This window comes from Oncorhynchus gorbuscha, linkage group LG19 (genome assembly GCF_021184085.1).
Source record: "Oncorhynchus gorbuscha isolate QuinsamMale2020 ecotype Even-year linkage group LG19, OgorEven_v1.0, whole genome shotgun sequence".
Lineage (NCBI taxonomy): Eukaryota > Metazoa > Chordata > Actinopteri > Salmoniformes > Salmonidae > Oncorhynchus > Oncorhynchus gorbuscha.
The window spans coordinates 57,510,121-57,535,509 of NC_060191.1; the positions used below are offsets into that span (position 1 = coordinate 57,510,121).

The 25,389-nt window shown below is 45.0% G+C and overlaps 1 protein-coding gene across 6 annotated transcripts in view; it reads right to left on the reverse strand.

The window, feature by feature from the left end:
• Positions 1-1,310: 1,310 nt before the first annotated feature.
• Positions 1,311-25,389, reverse strand: part of LOC124005168 (kinase suppressor of Ras 1-like) — a 57,152-nt gene continuing 33,073 nt past the window's right edge. For 4 of the 6 annotated variants that reach the window (XM_046314160.1, XM_046314163.1, XM_046314164.1 and 1 more), the window contains 19 exons: positions 16,846-16,984; positions 16,344-16,746; positions 15,971-16,107; positions 15,687-15,756; positions 15,145-15,228; positions 15,012-15,073; positions 14,780-14,892; positions 14,474-14,654; positions 13,817-13,858; positions 13,354-13,411; positions 13,132-13,189; positions 8,769-9,005; positions 7,501-7,697; positions 7,236-7,332; positions 7,000-7,139; positions 6,046-6,177; positions 5,093-5,228; positions 4,734-4,867; positions 1,311-2,200 (listed from right to left, as the gene is read on the reverse strand). In XM_046314160.1, coding sequence (XP_046170116.1) covers positions 2,128-2,200; positions 4,734-4,867; positions 5,093-5,228; positions 6,046-6,177; positions 7,000-7,139; positions 7,236-7,332; positions 7,501-7,697; positions 8,769-9,005; positions 13,132-13,189; positions 13,354-13,411; positions 13,817-13,858; positions 14,474-14,654; positions 14,780-14,892; positions 15,012-15,073; positions 15,145-15,228; positions 15,687-15,756; positions 15,971-16,107; positions 16,344-16,746; positions 16,846-16,984 — 2,493 coding nt within the window. In that variant the 3' untranslated portion in view covers positions 1,311-2,127. The remainder of the gene's footprint in view (positions 2,201-4,733; positions 4,868-5,092; positions 5,229-6,045; positions 6,178-6,999; positions 7,140-7,235; positions 7,333-7,500; positions 7,698-8,768; positions 9,006-13,131; positions 13,190-13,353; positions 13,412-13,816; positions 13,859-14,473; positions 14,655-14,779; positions 14,893-15,011; positions 15,074-15,144; positions 15,229-15,686; positions 15,757-15,970; positions 16,108-16,343; positions 16,747-16,845; positions 16,985-25,389) is intronic. The other 2 variants (XM_046314162.1, XM_046314161.1) reach the window with 2 other exon arrangements.

The following is a 25,389-nucleotide window of genomic DNA, read 5'->3' on the forward strand; positions in this document are numbered from 1 at the left end:
TTTACACTGAACAAAAATATAAACATTGGTCCCGTGTTTCATGAGCTGAAATTAAAGATCCCAGAAATGTTCCATATGCACAAAAAGCTTATTTCTCTCAAACGTTGTGCACAAATTTGTTAGTGAGCATTTCTCCTCTGCCAAGACAATCCATCCAGGTGTGGCATATCAAGAAGCTGATTAAACCGCATGATCGTTACACAGGTGCATCTTTTGCTGGGGACAATAAAAAAGGCCACTCTAAAATGTGTAGCTTTTTCACAACACAATGGCACAGATGTCTCAAGTTTTGAGGGAGTGTGCAATTGGCATGCTGACTGCAGGAAGGTCCACCAGAGCTGTTGCCAGATAATTGAATGTAATTTCTCTACCATAAGCCACTTCCAATGAGAATTTGGCAGTAAGTCCAACCGGCCTCACAACCGCAGATCACGTGTAACCACGCCAGCCCAGGACCTTCACATCCTGCTTCTTCACCTGTAGGGTCATCTGAGACCAGCCACCTGGACAGATTATGAAATTGAGGAGTATTTATGTCAGTAATAAAGCCCTTTTTTGGGGGAAAATCCTATTCTGATTGGCTGGGCCAGCTCCCCGGTAGGTGGGTGGCCTATGCCCACACATGGCTGTACCCATAGCTCCCAGTCATGTGAAATCCATAGATTATTTCATTGACTGATTTACTGAACTGTAACTCAGTAAAATCATTGAAATTGTTGCATGTTGCATTTATATTTTTGTTCAGTATATATGGGCATTTTGAGTGATAAGAAATCTGAACATTCTGATAAGGAGGCACTTCCATTTGTCTCTCCTGGATTCAGTGACAATCTTTATAATTTTGGTATTTTAGTAATAATGCCACAAATAGACTCACATTTATTTGTGTTTGTCTCAAAATGTGCTAGAAGAGAAATAATCATGTACTACTTTGTACTGACATTTGGCACATACTGTATATTTTACAACACACTTTTTGATGTAATCCTGCATATCAGTAGCAGAAGTGTATTGGAACCACCATTGTCTCGGTCATCATGAACATGTCTGTTCTCGGCATCCTCCTCTCTCTCCTGGGAACTGGTGAGTCAGTGACACCCATATTTAAAGTCAATCAACGTTTTGAATCCAGGATTGCCCCTTTAAATCAAATCAAACACTTGGAGATAAATCAACTGTATAAATGGTGTCTAGTGGAAAGTGTGCTTGTAATTTAGCTGCTTAAATCCTTAATGTAAAGAGATACCTTTATCCAACTGATCATACATTTAAACTGTTGTCAGCATTCCACAACAAGACACAGAACCAAATGATGTGAGTTCAGTTTTATCGTCTTTCACTGAGGAAACCAGAAACACCTTGAATGTAGCCACAATCTGTACAAAAATATACATTCTTATGACATAAAAAACACCAACTCATCTTTAAGTAATGTACATTTTTTGTTTACAAAGTGTTTTGTGAGGGGAAAATGTTTTAAAGCTCTACATAATTAGATGTGAAGTACCTATAATGTAATGTAAAAACTGTGTACACCTAAAATAAATGTTATCTGTACATTAAATAAAACAATTCTATCTATATTTATATATCGGATACATTTATCTTTGTTATCACTGCTAACATTCAATCACTGCAGTCTTTCACAGGGTTAATCTGTGGTTGTCCAGTACATTACATTCAGCAACCAGCCAAACAAGCATGCTGACACAGTCAACATCTTACATTGAACCTCATTATTACTTCGTCTTGCATACTGAAGGCTACAACCTAAGTTGAAGGGTGAGAGAGAGCGAGAAATAGAGAGAGGAAAAAGAGGAGAGAGAGGAATAGAGAGGAAAATTGAAAGAAAGCAAGTGGTTAGACTAGACTGTTTGCATTAGCCACTACTAGCACCAAAATGTTAATACACAAACTGAAGTTAAGCAAAAAACTAACAAACAACCCTGGCAGTGCATTATGGTACATTTAGCAAGTTGACAAAGATACATGACTCTATATATTGGTGGCACTATTGGCTGTGATACCAGTTATTCTGCTGGGTTGTCCATTCCTCTGAATCTAATACCAAACAGGCTATTCCTATGGGTTGATAAGCACCGGTTGTCACTGAGAGATGTGTTATTTCTATATGTAGGGGCAGCGAGACTGCAGACCCTGACCGCAATGGTCCCGCAGGCAATGATGATGAACCCACGGTCTTCATACGGAGAGCAAGGAGAGAAGAAGAAAGATCATGGGATAGATCAAGGAGTGGAGGAGGGAAAAAATAATATGGGGAAACAAGAGTTGATGTTTGAGGGGGGTGGAAGTAAAGAGGAGGTGGAGGGGACCAAGGGAGACAGGGAGGGTGAAGTGGAACAGGAACAGGTGGAGTCAGTCAGTGGTCATCCAGGAGAGAGCAGCAGCGCCCAGAGAGGGAGGGGGAGGGAGGGAGACAGGGAGGGTGAAGTGGAACAGGAACAGGTGGAGTCAGTCAGTGGTCATCCAGGAGAGAGCAGCAGCGCCCAGAGAGGGAGGGGGGAGGGAGGGAGACCCAAACAGAGATGACAAGAGAGATATGACAGAAATATTCACAGAAAGGGGGACACAGGAGAGGTGGGACACTCAAGCCTCCAATATTTCTCTCCAATCACTGCCCACAGGGAGAGGGGTAGGAGGTGGTGCTATTATAAAGTATACTCTCTTTTAAAACATGGACAGATTTAGGCATTCAGCTCTGAAATGAACAGTCACAAACCAAACAGTTTCAACAGGCTATTAAACCTTTAGTCCTGATCAACTTTACTTAAAAATGATTTTTTTTAGCAAAAATTCCCTATTTAAGACAACATTTCTTCTCACTGTATAAAGCTGGTAATTTGCATCACATTCATCCATTTTAGTTATTTAAATCAAAGGTCCTACAAAAAAAAACATACAGTAGACCCAGGTTTGTCAGATGGCTACACCCCTCCACCATAAACACATTCTTATTCACACACTCATATCAACACCACCTGTTCTCCCAGCTCCATCCAATGTGACATCACTGGAGGGACAGGGATCAACAGGTACATCCAGCCATGAGAATATATATATATATATATATATATATATATATATATATATATATATATATATATACACAGTGGGGTAAAAAAGTATTTGATCCCCTGCTGATTTTGTACGTTTGCCCACTGACAAAGAAATTATCTATAATTTTAATGGTAGGTTTATTTGAACAGTGAGAGACAGAATAACAACAAAAAGATCCAGAAGAACTTGTCAAAAATCTTATACATTGATTTGCATTTTAATGAGGGAAATAAGTATTTGACCCCCTCTCAATCAGAAAGATTTCTGGCTCCCAGGTAACGAGCTATACAGGTAACGAGCTGAGATTAGGAGTACACTCTTAAAGGGTGTGCTCCTAATATCAGTTTGTTACCTGTATAAAACTGTCCACAGAAGCAATCAATCAGATTCCAAACTCTCCACCATGGCCAAGACCAAAGAGCTCTCCAAGGATGTCAGGGACAAGATTGTAGACCTACACAAGGCTGGAATGGGCTACAGGACCATCGCCAAGCAGCTTGGTGAGAAGGTGACAACAGTTGGTGCGATTATTCGCAAATGGAAAAAACACAAAAGAACTGTCAATCTCCCTCAGCCTGGGGCTCCATGCAAGATCTCACCTCGTGGAGATGCAATGATCATGAGAACGGTGAGGAATCAGCACAGAACTACCCGGGAGGATCTTGTCAATGATCTCAAGGCAGCTGGGACCATAGTCACCAAGAAAACAATTTAACACACTACGCCGTGAAGGACTGAAATCCTACAGCGCCTGCAAGGTCCCCCTGCTCAAGAAAGTTTGCCAATGAACATCTGAATGATTCAGAGGACAACTGAGTGAAAGTGTTGTGGTCCGATGAGACCAAAATGGAGCTCTTTGGCATCAACTCAACTCACTGTGTTTGGAGGAGGAATGCTGCCTATGACCCCAAGAACACCATCCCCACTGTCAAACATGGAGGTGGAAACATTATGCTTTGGGGGTGTTTTTCTGCTAAGGGGACAGGACAACTTCACCGCATCAAAGGGATGATTGATGGGGCCATGTACCATCAAATCTTGGGTGAGAACCTCCTTCCCTCAGCCAGGGCATTGAAAATGGGTCGTAGATGGGTATTCCAGCATGATCCAAAACACACGGCCAAGGCAACAAAGGAGTGGCTCAAGAAGAAGCGCATTAAGGTCCTGGAGTGGCCTAGCCAGTCTCCAGACCTTAATCCCATAGAAAATCTGTGGAGGGAGCTGAAGGTTCGAGTTGCCAAACGTCAGCCTCGAAAACTTAATGACTTCGAGAAGATCTGCAAAGAGGAGTGGGACAAAATCCCTCCTGAGATGTGTGCAAACCTGGTGGCCAACTACAAGAAACGTCTGACCTCTGTGATTGCCAACAAGGGATTTGCTACCAAATACTAAGTCATGTTTTGCAGAGGGATCAAATACTTATTTCCCCTCATTAAAATGCAAATCAATTTGTAACATTTTTGACATGCGTTGTTCTGGATTTTTTTGTTGTTATTCTGTCTCTCACTGTTCAAATAAACCTACCATTAAAATGATAGACGGATCATTTCTTTGTCCGTGGTCAAACGTACAAAATCAGCAGGGGATCATATATATATATACAGTGAGTATATTCAGTATATCTCAAAAGGGATCCTGGTCTTTAGGATACATACTCGGCTGACTTCCAGAAGTGTCCTGGGTGGGAAAGCCTGCGGTTGAGCTTCGGCAGCTTCTCCAGCATGTCAGTCAGCTGGGTGAAGGAGGGACGCTCTTCCAGCTTGAAGGACCAACAGGCAGACAGTATCTCCTACAGGGGAGGAGGGAGGGGGTATTTATCTAATCCCACATCCATCCTTATGGCTATAAACACAATGTACAGTAGATGATGATCCATCCAAATGTTTTGGCTCTGGTAGTGCAATGTCAGTCTGTTTTATATCACTCGCACACTGAGAATAATATTGTTTGGTTTATTATGTCAATACAGTACACTAAGCTTCCCAGAGGACATCACACTGCTCTTTGACCTTACCGTAACCTCCTTGCCCAGGCTGACCTTTGCCAAGACCTTCTTTATGCCCTCTCCACTGCCCACCTGCCAGATGGTGGCCTCTGCTGGCTGGTTGGTGAGTGGCCAGCCACGGGCCTGCAGCTCATACCAAATGGTGCTAGGGATTGAAATATACTGTATGGTTAGCACCTGAGTCCTAACCCTGTATACAAACAGCATACACCTACTCACACATTCATTTCATGGGGAGCCACATTTCAGCATATTTATGTATGTATCACCCACATTTTCTTTTTAAAACATTCAGATGTCCTATATTTAAGTATACTGTACAAAAATATAAATTCAACATGCAACAATTTCAATGATACAGACAGAAATACTCCTCAGCATCCCCCCATCAGATGATCCCACAGGTAAAGAATAAGGATGTGGAGGTCCTGGGCTGGCGTGGTTACAGTTCCGCGGCTGTGAGGCCGGTTGGATGCACTGCCAAATTCTCTAAAATGACGTTGGAGGCGGCTTATGGTACAGAAAAGAACATTACATTCTCTGGCAACAGATCTGTTGGACATTCCTGCAGTCAGCATGCCAATGTCACGCTCACTCAAAACTTCAGGCATCTGTGGCATTGGGTTGTGTGACAAAACTGCACATTTTAGAGTGGCATTTTATTGTCCCCAGCACAAGGTGCGCCTGTGTAATGATCATGCTGTTTAATCAGCTTATTGATATGCCACACCTGTCAGGTAGATGGATTATCTTGGCAGAAAAAAGCTCACTAACACGGATGTAAACACATTTGTGCTCAAAATTTGAGAGAAATAAGCTTTTTGTGGGTATAAAAAATGTCTGGGATCTTTTATTTCAGCTCATGAAACACGGGACCAACAGGTTGCATCTATATTTTTGTTCAGTATAAATGCAGTATTATTATTATGGCAGGATGTAAGATGAGATGAAGTTGTGTGTACCCAAAGGCATAGACATCTGCAGCATTGGAGAAAGGCAGGCGGTCCTCATGGTTCCCAGTGCCCATCCTGCGGACGATCTCAGGGGCCAGGTAGTAGATCCAGCCATGAGGGAGCCTCAGCTCGTTCTCTTGCCTGGACACGCACACAGACACCCACAGATGGACAAACATACATTTTTGATCCTTCATCTTGGAATGAAAAGGTGTAGAAGTATACTCCTCAGTGTGTTAAAATGTTTTTTATATATACAGTGCCTTGCGGAAGTATTCGCCCCCCTTGAACTTTGCGACCTTTTGCCACATTTCAGGCTTCAAACATAAAGATATAAAACTGTATTTTTTTGTGAAGAATCAACAACAAGTGGGACACAATCATGAAGTGGAACAACATTTATTGGATATTTCAAACTTTTTTAAGAAATCAAAAACTGAAAAATTGGACGTGCAAAATTATTATTTTATATCTTTATGTTTGAAGCCTGAAATGTGGCAAAAGGTCGCAAAGTTCAAGGGGGCCGAATACTTTCGCAAGGCACTGTATATATATATATTGTACCCCCTCTTCTCCCCAATTTTGTCATATCCAATTGGCAGTTACAGTCTTGTCACATCGCTGCAACCCCCGTATGGACTAAGGAGAGGTGAAGGTCGAGAGCCATGCGTCCCCCGAAACACAAACCAAGCCGCACTACTTCTTGACACAAGGCCTGCTTAACCCGGAAGCCAGCCACACCAATGTGTCGGAGGAAACACAGTACACCTGGCAACCGCATCAGCGTGCATGCGCCCGGCCCGCCACAGGGATGGCTAGAGCGCGATAGGACAAGGACATCCCAGCTGGCCAAACCCTGCCCTAACCCTGTCGTGGCTGGCACTGCGATGCAGCGCCTTAGACAGCTGCGCCACTTGGGAGGCTAGTGTGTTTAACTTTTGACAACGTTTTTTTTTTGCTTACCTCTTGTGGTACTCTTGTACCACTCCGGACATTCCAAAAAGGCCAAAGTCTGTGATTACCACTTTGTTTGTGTCATAGAACACATTCTTGGACTTCAGGTCCTTGTGAACGATTCCTTTAGCGTGAAGGTAGCCCATACCCTGAGGGAGAGGTCAGAGTTTAGTCATTTCAATGAAAGGAAGAGTAGGCTGCATACAATGTACTTACAACTCAAGAGAAGTTGAGTAGTACCACACCTTAACAATTTCCTGAGCGATCTGCCTTGTCTTGTTGATGTCTAGCGTGTTCTTGGCATCTCTTACAACAGAGAATAGTGTCCGACCTTTGCAGAAACTGAGAGGAAACCAGAGGAAATGTCAAAACAAAGCCTTTCCTGGTTTCCTCATTTGTTAAACCAAGACACATTTAATACCTCCATAGATTCATTCAAGGGTTCCAGCTTTTCCCTGCTCAACTCCCCTAGACATCCCCACCTCCCTTTCCCACTTCCTTCCCCCTAACCTGGTGATGATGGCGAGGTGTGGCGGGGCCATGCAGGCCCCCATGAAGAGGACCACGTTCTCGTGGCGGGTCTGTCTGTAGTTCATCACTTCCTTCTTAAACAGCTTCAGGTGGTCCTGGTTATTCCCATCTATCTCCAGCAGCCGAATGGCCACCTCTCCATGCCAGCGCCCCTTATGAACCTTCCCCCAACGGCCCTGGAATAGGGAAGTATGTATGGGTACTTGTGTTATTAGCTATTTTTTTCTGTTCCCATTCAAGGAACTCTAATTTAGTCCATTGGCCTTTTTTTAAAGGAGACATGCAGATACCAATTGACTTTGAATATGAGCCCTTACAACCCCACCTCTGTGTAGATACAGCTGTTGTCATATTCACTTATTGGCCAGTTTATTAGGTACACTCATCTAGTACCGGGTCAGACACCTCTGTAGCCATGGAGGGATGCCACAATGTTCAGACGCTATGGTGTTCCAACATTGCAAAATTGGTAGCATAGGACCTAACATGCACCAGGAAAACATTCCCCACACCATTACACCACCGCCATCAGCCTGTACCGTTGACACCAGGCAGGATGGGGCCTTGGACTCAGCATGACACAACAGGAACCGGGATTCGTCGGACCAGGCAATGTTTTTCCACTCCTCAATTGTCCAGTGTTGGTGATCACGTCCACACTAGAACCTCTTATTCTTCTTTTTAGCTGATAGGACTGGAATCCGGTGTGGTCGTCTGCTGCAATAGCCCATCCATGGCAAGGCCCAACGAGTTGTGTGTTCCGAGATGCTGTTCTGCACACCACTGTTGTACTGAGCCGTTATTTGCCTGTTTGTGGCCCGCCTGTTAGCCTGCGCGATTCTAGACATTCTCCTTCGCCCTCTCTCATCAAAGAGCTGTTTTCGTCCATAGGACTGCCACTGACTGGATGCTTTTTGTTTGTCCCACCATTCTTGGTAAACCCTAGACACTGTTTTACGTGAAAACCCCAGGAGGCCGGCCATTTCTGAGATATTAGAACCAACGCGCCTGGCATCGATGGTCATACCACGCTCAAAGACACTTTAGTCACTCGGTTTGCCCATTCTAACTTTAAATCCAACAGTAACCTAATGCCTCCATGCCTGTCTGCCTGTATTATATAAGCAAGCCATGGCAGCATGACTCACTGTCTGTAGGAGCGAACCATTTTCGTGAACGAGTAGGTGTACCTAATAAACTGACCGCCGAGTGCATAATTACCACCATGTAAAGCTGGAGTCATTCACCTTGCCAATGAGCTCCCCCAGCTCCAGCTGCTCATAGGGGATGTCCCACTCCTGCAGATATACACTGGTCTGGCTGGCCTTACGGGAGATGGGCCCCCTCCATTGGCCACCGGCCAGTCGGCCCCGGTAGCTGGGCAGGTCCTCTATCTCATCCCCATCACACTCTCCGTTTGAGTGGCCCTTCTCTCTGCCCTCCTTGCTCCCGTTTCCTTCATCCCCTGGGTATTCCTCCTCTTCCTGAATACACAGAGACAAAGCATGCACAAATTGTGTCATGTCAACCCTAAACAAAACATACCATCAGGGGGATATTCAATCAATTGCAGATTCAGATTTCTGGAAATCAGTTTCAGAAGTCTGTTCGATTTTTTGGCTGGTTTATTTGCTCACAACAGCACAGTTAGAGAGATTGGAATAAAAACTGAAACCCAAATAAAATCAAATGTATTTGTCACAGTGAAACGCTCACTCACAAGCCCTTAACCAACAATGTAGTTCGAAGAAAAATAAGTGTTAAATAAAAAATAAAAGTTACAAATAATTAAAGAGCAGCAGTAAAATAACAATAGCTATATACGAGGGGTACCGGTACAGAGCGTAAAAAGGGGATTGGGGGAGGGGGGGGGGGGCAATGCAAAAATCTGGGAACCATTTGATTAGTTGTTCAGGAGTCTTATTGCTTGGGGGTAGAAGCTGTTAAGTCTTTTGGATCTAGACTTGGTGCTCCGATACCGCTTGCCGTATGGTAGCAGAGAGAACAGTCTATGACTAGGGTGTCTGGAGTCGTTGACAATTTTTAGGGCCTTCGTCTGACACCGCCTGGTATAGAGGTCCTGGATGGCAGGAAGCTTGGCCCCAGTGATGTACTGGGCCGAACGCACTATCCTCTGTCGTGCCTTGCGGTCATAGACCGAGCAGTTGCCATACCAGGCAGTGATGCAACCAGTCAGGATGCTGTCGATGGTGCAGCTGTTGAACTTTGAGGATCTGAGGACTAATAGAAAATCTTTTCAGTCTCCTGAGGGGGAAAGGGCTTTGTCTAGCCCTCTTCCCGACTGTCTTGGTGTGTTTGGACCATATTAGTTTGTTGGTGATGTGGACACCAAGCAACTTGAAGCACTCAACCTGCTCCACTACTCAACCTGCTCCACTACTCAACTTGCTCCACTACTCAACCTGCTCCACTACTCAACCTGCTCCATGCACCCCTGAGGGGCCCCCATGTTGAGGATCAGCGTGGCGGATGTGTTGTTACCTACACTTACCACCTGGGGTTACCACCTGGGGGTGGCCCGTGAGGAAGTCCAGGATCCAGTTGCAGAGGGAGGTGTTTAGTCCCAGGGTCCTTAGCTTAGTGGAGTTTGGAGGGAACTATGGTTTTGAACGCTGAGATTTAGTCAATGAATAGCATTCTCATAGGTGTTCCTTTTGTCTAGGTGGGAAAGACAGTGTGGATTGCAATAGAGATTGCATCATCTGTGGATCTGTTGAGGCGGTATGCAAATTGGAGTGGGTCTAGGGTTTCTGGGATAATGGTGTTGGTGTGAGCCATGACCAGCCTTTTAAAGCACTTCATGGCTACAGACGTGAGTGCTACAGGTCGGTAGTCATTTAGGCAGGTCACCTTAGTGTTCTTGGGCACAGGAACTATGGTGGCCTGCTTGAAACATGTTAGTAATTACAGACTCAGACAGGGAGAGGTTGAAAATGTCAGAAGACACTTGCCAGTTGTTCAGCGCATGCTCAGAGTACACATCCTGGTAATCCATCTGGCTCTGCGGCCTTGTGAATGTTGACCTGTTTAAAGGTCTTACTCACATCGGCTACAGAGAGTGTGATCACACAGTCGTCCGGAATAGCTGATTCTCTCATGAATGTTTCAGTGTTACTTGCCTCGAAGCAATCATAGAAGTAGTTCAGCTTGTCTGGTAGGCTCGTGTCACTGGGCAGCTCGCTGCTGTGCGTCCCTTTGTAGTCTGTAATAGTTTGCAAGCCCTGCCACATCCGACGAGCGTCGGAGCCGGTGTAGTACGATTCAATCTTAGTCCTGTATTGACGCTTTGCCTGTTTGATGGTTTGTCGGAAGGCATAGCGGGATTTCTTATAAGCTTCTGGGTTAGAGTCCCACTCCTTGAAAACCGTAGGATATACGTGCTCATAGTTTGTCTATCATTTTATCCAATAATTGTACTAATAGGACCGATGGTAAAGGCAGATTACCCACTCGCTGTCGGATCCTTACAAGCACCCAGACCTACGTCCCTGATTTCTCCATCTCTTTCTCCTGCAAATGAAGGGATGAGGGCCTTGTCGGGTGTCTGGAGAAAAAATCTTCTTCCAGTATGGGGTGAGTAATCGCTGTCCTGATATCTAGGAGCCCTTTTCGGTTATAAGAGATGGTGGCAGAAACATTATGTACAAAACAAGTTACAAATCATTTGAAAAAACACACACAATAACACAACTGGTTAGGGGACCATAAAAGAACGTCAGTCATCTCCTTTTATTCATTTTTCTATATGGCAAAATGATCGTATCAGTATCATTGCACCACATAATCAACTCGACTAGAGAACTCTCACTTGATCAGGTAAATGCTGCTGGGTGATTTCCCCATTGCAAAACATGGAACCATCTTCTATTTCACTTCCTCAGCAACTACCGAACAATGCAACCAATTTGTTGAGTTCTTCAAGGCTAAAATCAACACCATTGGACAGAACATTGTATCCTCCAACCTCAACCCCACTCTAGCTCCTACCTCACCACCCATATCTAAAAAATGAAGACCACCGGTGGCCCCCATGATCCTATTGTAACGTCAATGTTCAAAACATGCTCAGCTGCTTTCAACCTGTTCAACAATTATCTCCACACTGGGCAGGTGTTCAACATTGCTTGCTCAAGAAACCAAGACCTCATCTCAAACTTCAGGCCTATTTCCAACCTCCCATTTTTATCTAAAGTCCTGGAAAAGATAGTGGCAACTCAGCTTCACTCACACATCAGTGCAAACCAGCTTTATGAAGCTCACCAGTCTGGCTTTAGGTCCTTGCACAGTACTGAGACAGCCCTGGTGAAGGTTATAAATGACCTGCTCATGGCTGCAGATACAGGATCTCCCACCATCTTGATTCTTCTGGACCTCAGTGCTGCTTTTGACACAGTAGATCACGCCATTCTACTGGAGCGCCTCAGAGAGCACATTACCAATCTGTGGGACTGCACTAAACTGGTTTAACTCCTACCACTCTAACCGCAAGCAGAATGTCACCCTCAGTGAGGCAAGATCAGAGGAGTCCGCCATAGCCTGCGGTGTCCAACAAGGGTTGGTGTTAGCACCTATCCTCTTCCTGCTCTATATGCTCCCACTTGGCCAGATCTTCAGACAGCACAGTGTCCAATTGCACTGCTACGCAGACAAAGCCTGACTCATCATCTGCTCTGTCAACTTTGTCCAACTGTCTGGAAGAGGTCAAATCTTAAAAGCAGAACAACTCCTTCCAACTCAACAGCAGCAAAACAAAGGCAATATTGATAGACAGCCCCCAGCAGATCAACTCCTGCAGCATCCGCCCTACAGCATTCGCCATGCAGCATCCTCCCTGCCATAGACAGCCACATCATCCCACTCTCATCAGTCATCACTAATTTGGGTGTGAAATTTGAGCCTGCTCTCTCCTTCAATGCCCACATTAGTCTATTAAACGCCATTCTTTCACCTGAAGAACATCTCCCGCCTAAGACCCTCTCTCACAACATCTGACGCAGAAAAGCTAATCCATGTATTCATTTTCTCCAGAATTGATCATGGGAACACAGTTCTTGACATAAACTAAAAAGTCTGCCCACACCCCCCATTCTTGCTGAGCTCCACCTGTTCCTCAAATAATTGACTATAATATTCTCCACTTCTTCTGAAAAACCTTGAATGGCATCTGACCCACCTACCTGTCAGACCAATTCTCCCCCATGAACCTCCACGCCCCCTACGTTCAAGCCATGTTAAACTCCTCCATGCCGTCAGGACCAGGCTCCGCACAATGGGGGACCGTGCCGTTTCCTCCCAAACACCACACCTATGGAACTCCCTCCCTGATAATGTCAGGGCTGTTTAGACTGTTGGGGCTTTTAAAGCAGGCCTTAATGTTCTTCTCTATCATCTGTCCTACCCTTCCTCCTACACTTTGATTGTTGCTGTTATGATTTGGTTAGACACACAGTACATATTTGTTTTTGAACTAGTTTATTTCTATTTAATCTTATGCACTTTGAGATTATTATTGTATAATGAAAAGTGCTTTACAAATGTAATTAATAAATGATTATTATTATTATTTCTGCCACCATTTTGAGTACTCACCGCTCCACATTCCTGTCCTTGACATGGAGGTTCTGATTGTGCCAGTTGCTGTGTGTCTCTGTGGGGACAAACATCACCATAAACAGCGGTTCCTCATTTTAACGTAACCCTGTCTAGTAGAAACTATGGTAAATTATGGTGGGACTTACAGTAGACAATGTGGGTGAAAAACCACAACATTTTAAATGGTCTTTACTCGGACTCTAAGCTGTTGCCTCTTACCCAGTGTCATGGTAGCCTTCAGAGTGTAGTCCAACAGGATATGGTGAAGAGGAAACATCTGTGTGTGGGACAATGAGGATGTTGAGCAAAAGAACACAAATATCTGATTCATAGTAAAACTATTATTTAACTAACCCTATCTGTCTTCACTTCACTTCAGAGCATGCATGGCTGCCTCTAACTCTGTGATGGCTGCCTCTAACTCTGTGATGGCTGCCTCTACTCTGTCTGACTATACACAGCGCCAAGCAGCATTCAGTCAGTTCACCTTTTTGTCCACCAGAGAGCAGCCATGCACTGTAAAAGCCAAAGCTATCAGCATGTAATATTATGGCTTTGCTAAAAGCTTGTCATAAAGGACAGTGGCAGATGACAACACATGAAAAGGGGATGGTATTTTACGAGTTGGGCGGGACTACAGGACACACATGGAGGGAGCGGTATTAACTCAGTGTTAACTCACCAGGGAAAATAAACTGTTGTCTAGGTTGTAAATAACAGCCAGCTAAAGGACAAGATGAGAAACAACCACCAGAGGAAAATGGAGAGGAGAGAGCGATATGATTGGGTTAGACAAGGTTAAATAAGCCACAAGCAGTTAAGGAAATGTTATAATAGGATATGATTAGTGGTAATAGAGCAAATTAAGTGTGATTATGAATTGGAGTATGATTAGAGATGTTCTTTTATTGGCTTAGGGTGGATTTGCAGTTCAGTGTTGTGAGTTAGAAAAACAGAGTAGGAATCTAGAGTCTTTGGGGTGGGGGCCTGTGAGAGATACTGGAGTACTGTAGCTTTGGAGTTACATGTTTGTGGAACAGAGTAGGAATCTAGAGTCTTTGGGGTGGGGGCCTGTGAGAGATACTGGAGTACTGTAGCTTTGGAGTTACATGTTTGTGGAACAGAGTAGGAATCTAGAGTCTTTGGGGTGGGGGTCTGTGAGAGATACTGGAGTACTGTAGCTTTGGAGTTACATGTTTGTGGAACAGAGTAGGAATCTAGAGTCTTTGGGGTGGGGGCCTGTGAGAGATACTGGAGTACTGTAGCTTTGGAGTTACATGTTTGTGGAACAGAGTAGGAATCTAGAGCGTGCTTGGGCCTGTCATTGTGAGGGCCCGACCTGGGAAGTGGAAGCGGCTGTCTCGGGGCCCTTGGGGGCTGGGCGAGGAGTTGGGGGGCGGTGTGGCGTTGATGCTGGGGGAGTTGCTCTGCTGGAAGGGGGTGGGCGAGGAGGGCGTAGAGGAAGTGGTGGAGGAAGGGTTACTGCTGGAATCCATCTGGCTCAGCATGGGAGGGTTGTCCTGAAAGAGAGGGTTTTCAACAGAAAGGTTTCATAAATTAAGGTTCAGGACAAATTAGAGGTTCCATGTATGGTGACATTACTATTAATACATATACACACGTATGCTAAAACATTTTGTTCTACCTTTTTGGTTAGCACCTTAGGTAAAGTGCCAAACTGGATTGGTAACTCTGCCGTACGGTCAATTTGATTATTGATATCTGACGGTACGGATTCTGCCCGGCGGATTTGCGGGACTGAAATATAGGGAACAATGACTCAGTACTAAATCGACATTCTTGGGATGTACCGGGAAAAGGATCATTACAGTGTGCAATTTTTGCCGTTTTGTATGCAGGAATGGACCAGGTCTTACGTGGGAGAAAAGATATCCTGCAGGGAAGGGCTTCTTTGGTACATTTGTTATGGCACTTTAACCTGGAAGCAGAGGAGCAAAGAATGACTTGTGAACAAATGAAAGCGGCGATGTATAGAAGGTTTATTCTTACTTGCAGTGTTTGCATTTAACACCAAACATCATGTTCTTCTGACACACCTGGCACGTCTGTGAGAGCCAGGATTTGGTTGAAAACCTTAGAAGGAGAGAGAGCAAAGTATGAATATATGTCCGTTATACCACAGCTTCTCATGTTGGAGTTGCCTACTGGGTAGTGAACAAACTGGGATGTTCAAGAGAAGTATGTTGGAATTCTGTCAATTCCCAAAATGGTTTTCATTGGAATCTGTTATTTATTTTCCCAGAACTTTCATGCAATATCAAAATGAATAAATATACACTTTCCAGTCAGATAAACACAAGTCTGGCTGAGTGTCTGCATAACTCAAATTCTCAGGTTCTTGAGACACCATTCTCACCAGACCAATGCAAGAAATGTGTGTGGTCTGTGCCAAGGTAGAACGCTGAGCTCAAAACCGGGATGTATTTTTTCACAGTCCCATCACAAACTCCACTAAGACCCTGAGGGCCTCTAGGGCTTAAACGATAGATACGTAAGTATGGTGTGACACAGGTCTTGATGATGTGTCCTACCTGTGTGTTACAGAGAGGCCGATATCCCTCCTCATCATCTGTGGAGACCCCCGGTGCAATGCTAGGTTATCTGGAAGGGAATGAGAGAGAGAGGGAGTGAGTGTGAGAGGAACTAGACAGAAAGGGGAACAGAGGACAGGAGCTAGAAAGTTGGAGGCGGAGGAAGAGGGAGAGAAACAAAGAGTGGGAGAAAGAAAAAGGAGAAAAGTGATGTAGTTCCAATCTAGTAGAGAGGGAAACAGAAAGGCAGAGTTCCCAGGTTCTACTGGGACATCAGGACTCACGCTCCAGCAGCGTAGGGGTTCCTGGGAGGGTGTAGGGGGCGGTGGCTGGGCCAGGGGTCCGGGTGGAGTCTTCACACCCGTTCCCACTGCTACTGTTAATGTGCACATTCAGGAGCAGCTTGTTCTTCTTCCCACCCCTGCAGAACAAAGAGAGGGCTAGCTGTGTGGGTCACTCAGAGAACAGACAGATCATTCACAGAGAAACCAACTCATTCCATAGGTTTTAACTCAAACACCCACACTTGCTATGAAAATTGTTGCTCATATTCAATAAAAGAAAACACAAAATAGCTAGTTCAATCAACAAAGGAACACAACAAAATGGCTGCCTTAATTAATTTAATTAAAGACGACATAATAGAGAAACACCCACTTGTTGTTGGGCACTGGCTCTTCTATGCGGTTGGCCAGCTGTGACTCGTGGCTCTTGCTGCGTGTGAGGGTGATATTGAAGGGGAGTTGCAGCAATTTTCGGGAGGGGGACATGCGTGGAGGGTGCTTGGCGCGTCTCTTGGAGGGAGGGGAATTGGAGAAGAGCAGTGGCGAGGAGGGGAAAGCGTCCGACATGCCTCCTGTGTAGACTTGATGCCCCTTATCGTCCACACAGGGTACGACAGTCACAGAGACAGAACGGGCGTGGGTATGCGGACTGAGGATGGAGCCACGGGGTAGTGTGGCGGGGGTGGAGGGGCGACGGTCCGGAGGAGGTAAGGTGTTACTGTCACGGCGGGGCGGCTCTGATATCCAGGTTCCTGGGTCTTCTCTGATGTCCCCACCTAAAGCAGAAGTCAGAAGTTAGAGTTACAAACAGTACTAAACTACAGAGCACACAGCATAAATAAGCACTGTTATTAATTACAGAAAACATGTCTCACTGGCACTCTTTAGGCAGGAGAGGGCAGCAGTGAGTCGGGAGCACTCCTCTGGTTCAGAGCCCAGCTGTCTCATGGTGTCCTGCACCTGACAACTGGACATCTGCAGCAAAGCATCCAGGGACAGTTTCACTGGTACAGCCTGGACACAGAGAGAGAGAGATGGAGAAATAATGAGAAAGAGGATGGAAGGAGACCTAAAACAGATGGGTAGAAGACTGAGACATGTGTGCCAGAGATAAAGTAAGGAGAGAAGGATGAGAGAGAAATGAGGTGGAAACTGAGCTGCACTTCCTAACCTCCTGCCCAATGTATGACCATATTAGAGAGACATATTTCCCCCAGATTACACAGATCCACAAAGAATTCGAAAACAAATCCAATTTTGAAAAACTCCCATATCTTTTGGGTGAAATTCCACAGTGTGCCATCACAGCAGCAAGATTTGTGACCTGTTGCCACGAGAAAAGGGCAACCAGTGAAGAACAAACACCATTGTAAATACAACCCATATTTATGCTTATTCATTTTATCTTGTGTCATTTAACTATTTGTACATTGTATATATATATATATAATATGACATTTGTAATGTCTTTACTGTTTTTAAACTTCTGTATGTGTAATGTTTACTGTTAATTTTAGTTGTTTTTCACTTTATATATTCACTTTGTATGTTGTCTACCTCACTTGCTTTGGCAATGTTAACACATGTTTCCCATGCCAATAAAGCCCTTGAATTTAATTGAATTTAATTTAATTTAATTGAAATGTGGGAAATGTGTGTTTGGTTGTCCCAAACAAGTTGCTATGACATTCTACACAGACGTGCTGTGATACACTATCAACCCAACCCTTAGACAGGACAGTGTCAACACGGTGTCACTTCAGGGCAGGCAGGGAGTGGGGGGACATTGTGTAATATGTGACATTTGGTCAATCTAGAGGTTACTTGGTGGCTATTTCAAGTCCAATGAAAAACACTATCCTTAAAGAGATGGCTACACTGAACAAAAATATAAATGCAACATGTAAAGTGTTGGTCCCATGTTTCATGAGCTGAAATAAACGATCCCAGAAATGTTACATACGCACAAAAAGCTTATTTCTCTCAAATGTTGTGCACAAATTTGTTTACATCCCAGTTATTGAGCATTTCTCCTTTGCCAAGATAATCCACCTGAGATGTGTGGCATATCAATAAGCTGATTAAACAGCATGATCATTACACAGGTGCACCTTGTGCTGGGGACAATAAAAGGCCTTGGTGGCCACAATGCCACAGATGTTTTGAGGGAACTTGCAATTGGCATGCTGACTGCAGGAATGTCCACCAGAACTGTTGCCAGAGAACTGAATGAACTTCTATACCATAAGTCGCTTCCAACATCGTTTTAGAGAATTTGACAGTACATCCAACCGGCCTCACAACCGCTGACCACGTGTATGGCGTCATGTGGGGGAGCGATTTGCTAACCTCAATGTTGTGACCAGAGTTCCCCAGGGTGGTGGTGGGGTTATGGTATGGGCAGGCATAAACTACTGACATTTTATTGATGGCAATTTTAATGCACAGAAATACCAGATGCGATCCTCAGGCCCATTTTGAGACCCATTTTTTAAAGGTATCTTTGACCTACATATGCATATCTGTATTCCCAGTCATGTGAAATCCATAGATTAGGGCCTAATGAATATATTTCAGTTGACTGATTTCCTCATATGAACTGTAACAGAGTAAAACATTAGAAATTGTTGTATGTGGCCTCCCGAGTGATGCAGTGGTCTAAGGCACTGCATCGCAGTCCTAGCTGTGCGACTAGAGATCCTGGTTTGAGTCCAGGCTCTGTTGCAGCTGGCCACGACCGTGAGACCCATGGGGTGGCGTACAATTATCCCAGCGTCGTCCGGGTTAGGGGAGGGTTTGGCTGGCAGGCATGTTCCTGTCCCATCGTGCACTAGCGACTCCTGTGGCGGGCCGGGCGCAATGCACGCGGTCGGCAGGTTTACGGTGTTTCCTCTGACACATTGGTGCGGCCGGGTTCAGGGTTAAGCGGGCGTTGTGTCAAGAAGCAGTGTGGCTTGGTGGAGTTTGTTTAGGAGGACATGCGGCTCTCGACCTTTGCTTCTCCCGAGTCCGTACAGGAGTTGCAGCGATGGGACAGGACTATAACTACCAATTGGATATCACGAAATTGGGGAGAAATATTTAAAATAGTTCTATGTTTTGTTCAGTATAGTTCACTCAGAGATTTCTGAGATGAGGTACCCAAGTGCTGGACTGGTGAATTCCGGAATCTACTGGCAAGCCATGAAAAGAAGGTTTAACCCATATACCACCATCAACCCCTGTTATTTTACCACAATGAATTTTCCCACCTCTGGTCTCCCTGGCGACAGTCCATCACAGGGTTTCTGTGATGGAGTCTTAATTACCTGGCAACCATGTGGTTCCTGCATTGTCTCCATAGTAAACGGATGAAAGAGGTCAAATGAAATGGACAAAAGGGCGCATAAAGTGGTGTTTGGCCCAGTGTGTCACACCCCTCACACCCTGATCAGTTTCACCTGTCCTCGTAATTGTCTCCACCCCCTCCAGGTGTCGCTTGTTTCCCCAGTGTATTTATCCCTGTGTTTCCTGTCTCTTTGTGCCAGTTCGTCTTGTATGTTTCCAGTCAACCAGTGGTTTTTCCCCGTTCTCATATGCTTTTTGCATTTGCCTTTTTCCTAGTCCTCACTGTTTTGACCCTTTCCTGTTTCTGGACATTGTATCAGCCTGCCTGACCATTCTGCCTGCCTTGACCACGAGCCTGTCTGCCACTCTGTACCTCCTGGACTCTGAGATGTTTTTGCCTGTCCACGACCATTCTCTTGCCTACCCCTTTTGATTAATAAACATTGTTAGACTCCAACCATCTGCCTCCTGTGTCTGCATCTGGGTCTTGCCTTGTGGCATGATACAGTGAGGGAGGCAGGAGACTGAGGAGTTGGATATTATCTAGGTCTATTAGTTTTTGTCACGCTCTAGAGAGCCACTGAGTATACGTTTCTACAGTTGGGAAAACTGGGGCTTGAATCAACTTCAAAGTCCCTTTGCCTAGTTTCTTACTGTGGCATGTTCATTTTATTGTAGTACCTCACAATACTCATGGAAATAAAAAGCTATTTCTTTCCCTGCTTCACTGAAATGATGAGACCTGATTATCAGAATTCTACTTCATAAAGCCTATTCCCAATAACCTACCTGACCATAACGTTACTAAGTCCACACAACAATGGACCTCAATGCATTTAACATTAAGTCAGCAGCTGAGAAAAGCACTGAGACTAATGAGTCGGAGGAGAAGGAATTTTTCTCCAGACCCACGACGAGGCCCTCATCCCCGTCAGACGGCGATATCGCAGAAGGAGATCGGGGTGCCTTGTAAGGATCCGGCGACAAGTGGCTAATCTGCCTTTGCCATCAGTACTATTGGCCAACATAGAATCGCTGGATAATAAAGTGGAAGATAGAACAGCAGCCTCTGGTAAGACAAGGGGTGACGCTCTATGTATATTTGTAAATAACAGCTGGTGCACGATATCTAAGGAAGTCTTGAGGTTTTGCTCGCCTGAGGTAGAGTATCTCATGACAATGTGTGGACGACACTATCTACCAAGAGAGTTTTCATCTATATTCTTTGTACCACCACAAACCAATGCTGGCACTTAGACAGCACTCAATGAGCTGTATAAGGCCCTAAGCAAAAACCCTCATCCAGAGGTGGCACTTCTAGTGGCCGGGGACTTTAATGCAGGGAAACTTAAATCCGTTTTACCTCATTTCTACCAGTATGTTAAATGTGCAACCAGAGGGGAAAAAACTCTAGACCACCTTTACTCCACACACAGAGACACATACAAACCTCTCCCTCGCCCTCCATTTGGAAAATAAATTTGACCATAATTATATACTCCTGATTCCTGCTTATAAGCAAAAACTAAAGCAGGAAGCACCAGTGACTCAGTCAATAGAAAAGGGGTCAGATGAAGCAGATGCTAAGCTACGGGACTGTTTTACTAGCACAGACTGGAATATGTTCCGGGATTCTTCCGATGGCATTGAGGAGTACACCACATCAGCCACTGGCTTCATCAATATGACGTAGTCCCCATAGTGACTGATACCCCAATCAGAAGCCATGGATTACAGGCAACATCCACACTGAGCTAAAGGGAGCTTTCAAGTAGTTTATAAGAAATCATGCTATGCCCTCCGATCAAACAGGCAAAGTGTTAATACAGGACTAAGATCGAATCGTACTACACCGGCTCCGACGCTCATCGGATGTGGCAGAGCTTGCAAACTATTACAGACTACAAAGGGAAACACAGCTGCGAGCTGCCCAGTGACACAAGCCTACTAGACGAGGTACATTACTTCTATGCTGGCTTTGAGACAAGTAAAACTGAAACATGCATGAGAGCATCAGCTCTCGGACGACTGTGTGATCACACTCTCTGTAGCCGATGTGAGTAAGACCTTTAAACAGGTCAACATTCACAAGGCTGCAGAGCCAGACGGATTACCAGGACTTGTACTTCGAGCATGCGCTGACCAACTGGCAAGTGTCTTCTGACATTTTCAACCTGTCTCTGTCTGAGTCTGTAATACTAACATGTTTCAAGCAGACCACAATAGTCCCTGTGCCCAAGAACACTAAGGTAAACTACCTAAATTACTACCGACCCGTAGCACTCACGTCTGTAGCCATGAAGTGCTTTGAAAGGCTGGTCATGGCTCATATCCACACTATTATCCCAAAACCCTAGACCCACTCCAATTTGCATACCGCCCCAACAGATCCACAGATGATGCAATCTCTATTGCACTCCACACTGCCCTTTCACACCTGGACAAAAGGAACACCTATGTGAGAATGCTATTCATTGACTACAGCTCAGCGTTCAACACCATAGTGCCCTCAAAGCTCATCACTAAGCTAAGGACCCTGGGACTAAACACCTCCCTCTGCAACTGGATCCCGCCCCCAGGTGGTAAGGGTAGGTAACCACCCATCCGCAATGCTGATCCTCAACACGGGGGCTCCTCAGGAGTGCGTGCTCTCTGTTTACCCATGACGGCATGGCCAGGCATGACTCCAACACCATCCTTAAGTTTGCTGATGACGCAACAGTGGTAGGTCTGATCACCAACAACACCAAGACAGCCTATAGGGAGGAGATCAGAGACCTGGCCATGTGGTGCCAGGACTACAACCTCTCCCTCAACGTGATCAAGACAAAGGAGATGATTGTGGACTACAGGAAAAGGAGGACCGAGCATGCCCCCATTCTCATCGAAGGGGCTGTAGTGGAGCAGGTTGAGAGTTTCAAGTTCCTTGGTATCCACATCACCAACAAACTAACATGGTTCAAGCACACCAAGACAGTCATGAAGAGGGCACGACAAATCCTATTCCCCCTCAAGATTCTGAAAAGATTTGGTATGGGTCCTCAGATCTTCAAAAGCTTCTACAGCTGCACCATCGAGAGCATTCTGACTGCCTGTTATGGCAACTGCCCAACCTCCGACCGCAAGGCACTATTAAGGGTAGTGCGTAAGGCCCAGTACGTCACTGGGGCCAAGCTTCTTGCCATCCAGGACCTCCATGCGGTGTCAAAGGAAGGCCCTAAAAATCGTCAAAGACTCCAGCCACCCTAGTCATAAACTGTTCTCTCTGCTACCGCAGAGTAAGCAGTACTGGAGCGCCAAATCTAGGTTCGAGAGGCTTCTAAACAACTTCTACCCCCAAGCCATAAGACTACTGAACATCTCATCAAATGGCTACCCTGACTATTTGCATTGCCTCCCCCCTTTTACACTGCTGCTACTTTCTGTTTATGATCTACCTGCATGTACATGTTACCTCAATTACCTCAACTAACCGGTGCCCCCGCACATTGACTCTGTACTGGTACCCCCTGTAAATAGCCTCGCTATTGTTATTTTAATGCTGCTCTTTAATTATTTAACTTTTTTTTTAAACTCCATTATAGTTTATTTACTTTTTAGAATACCTGAGGATTAAATAGAAATATTGTTTGACTTGTTTGAACAAAGTTTGCGGTAGCTTTTTGGACTCCTTTGTCTGCATGTTGAACGAGTGGATAACTGAAATTGATGGCACCAACTAAACATACATTTTGGGATATAAAGAAGGATTTTATCTAACAAAACGACCATTCATGTTTTAGCTGGGACCCTTGGGATTGCAAAGAGAGGAAGATATTCAATTTAATCGCTATGTGTGATTTTATGGTGAAAAATATGTTGATGTGGGCCGCCGTCCTCAAAAAATCGCATGGTATGCTTTCGCTGTAAAGCCTATTGTAAATCGGAAATGCAGTTAGATTAACAAGAATTTAAGCTTTTAAACGATATAAGATACTTGTATGTTCATAAATGTTTAATATTACGATTATTTATTTGAATTTCGTGCCCTCCAATTTCACTGGATGTTGTCGACAGGTGTCCCACTAGCGGGACGCCAAGCCTTAAGAAGATTTAAGGGCTTGTTAGTACTGCATTAGCATCGAATAGCCCCCGTGATATGCAACTTTTCAGGGAAGACAGGAACCAATATACACAGTCAGTTAGGAAAGCAAAGGCTAGCTTTTTTCTTTCTTACTTTTTTCTTACTTAATCCAAGATGGTGTAGCAGTCGGATGTGTGTTTGTCTTGTCCCGTCTTGTCCCATGTAAATAGTTGCTTTCCTCATTTTTTTCATATATATTTTTAATCTCACTTTAAGCATACGATCTAAATATACTTTCCTGCCCTCCGCCTCACCCAATGTGGTACAGATCTGCTATTTTTATACGTTTTAACTGGAACCTCCATCAGAAGATAACTAGCTACTAGCTAGTAGTCACTTTTAGCCACAGCTAGCGGTCTTCACCTTTATCTCGGACACCAGCCAGCTTTAGCTCGGTCACTACCTGCCAGTCTGCACAAAGCGATATCAACCCAGAGCATATCGGAATCCTTTTCTCCACCACATCGCCGGATTCCTGCGGAAAACTCTGGGTCATTACACCGGATCATCACAACTAGCTAGCTGCAACCTTGAGCTAGCCTTGAGCTCGGTCCATCTCCCGGCTAGCCCAAGAGGTATACCCACTAATTTGTGGGCTACAATACCTCTTTTGCCAATTGGCCTGGACCCTTTATTGCCGACACGGAGCTCCACCAATCCATCAAGACTGGTCTGCCGACGTAATCATCCAATGTGGTTTCAGCAGGCTTTTCCGTTGTGATGTCGCCGAAGCCCCATCTGCTAGCTCCGGCCCGCTAGCTTTCTGAACGCTGTTCCTCCTGCTCACCTAGCATAGTAGCGACTACCGAACAGCTCCCTGACTCACCTATTGCTGCTCTTTGGACCTTATGATCACTCGGCTACATATACCTCTCTCTAATGTCAATATGGCTTGTCTTCTGCTGTTTCGGGTAGTTATTGTTTTATTTCACTGTAGATCCTTTAGTCCAGCTCAACATGCCTTAGATAGCTCTTTTGTCACACACCCCAAACATGGGGAGACCTCACCTGGCTTAACTGGTGTCTCCAGAGATGCAAGCTCTCTCATCATCACTCAATGCCTAGGTTTACCTCCACTGTACTCACGTCTGTACATTATGCCCTGAATCTATTCTACCACCCCCAGAAATCTGCTCCTTTTATTCTCTGTTCCCAACGCACTAGACAACCAGTTCTTATAGACTTCAGCGGTACCCTTATCCTACTCCTCCTCTGTTCCTCTGTTGATGCAGAGGTTAACCCAGGCCCTGTAGCCCCCAGCTTTACACCTATTCCCCAGGCACTCTCATTTGTTAACTTCTGTAACTGTAAAAGCCTTTGTTTAATGCATGTTAACATCAGAAGCCTCCTCCCTAAGTTTGTTTTATTCACTGCTTTAGCACACTCCGCCAACCCTTATGTCCTAGCAGTGTCTGAATCCTGGCTTAGGAAGGCCACCAAAAAAATTGACATTTCCATCCCCAACTACAACATTTTCGGTCAATATAGAACTGCCAAAGGGGGTGGAGTTGCAATCTACTGCAGAGATGGCCTTATGAGTTCTGTCATACTATCCAGGTCTGTGCCAAAACAGTTCGAGCTTCGACTTTTAAAAATCCACCTTTCCATAAATAAGTCTCTCAATGGTTCCATTTGTTATAGACCCCCGCAGCCCCCAGCTGTGCCCTGGACACAATATGCGAATTGATTGCCCCCATCTATCTTCAGAGTTCGTACTGTTAGATGACCTAAACTGCGATATGCTTAGCACCCTGGCCGTCCTACAATCTAAGTTCGATGCTCTCAATCTCACACAAATTATCAAGGAACCTACTTGGTACAACCCTAAATCCATAAACATGGTCACCCTCATAGATATCATCCTGACCAACTTGCCCTCTAAATACACCTCTGCTGTCTTCAACCAGGATCTCAGCGATCATGCCTCATTGCCTGCATCCGTAATGGGCCCGCAGTCAAACGACTACCC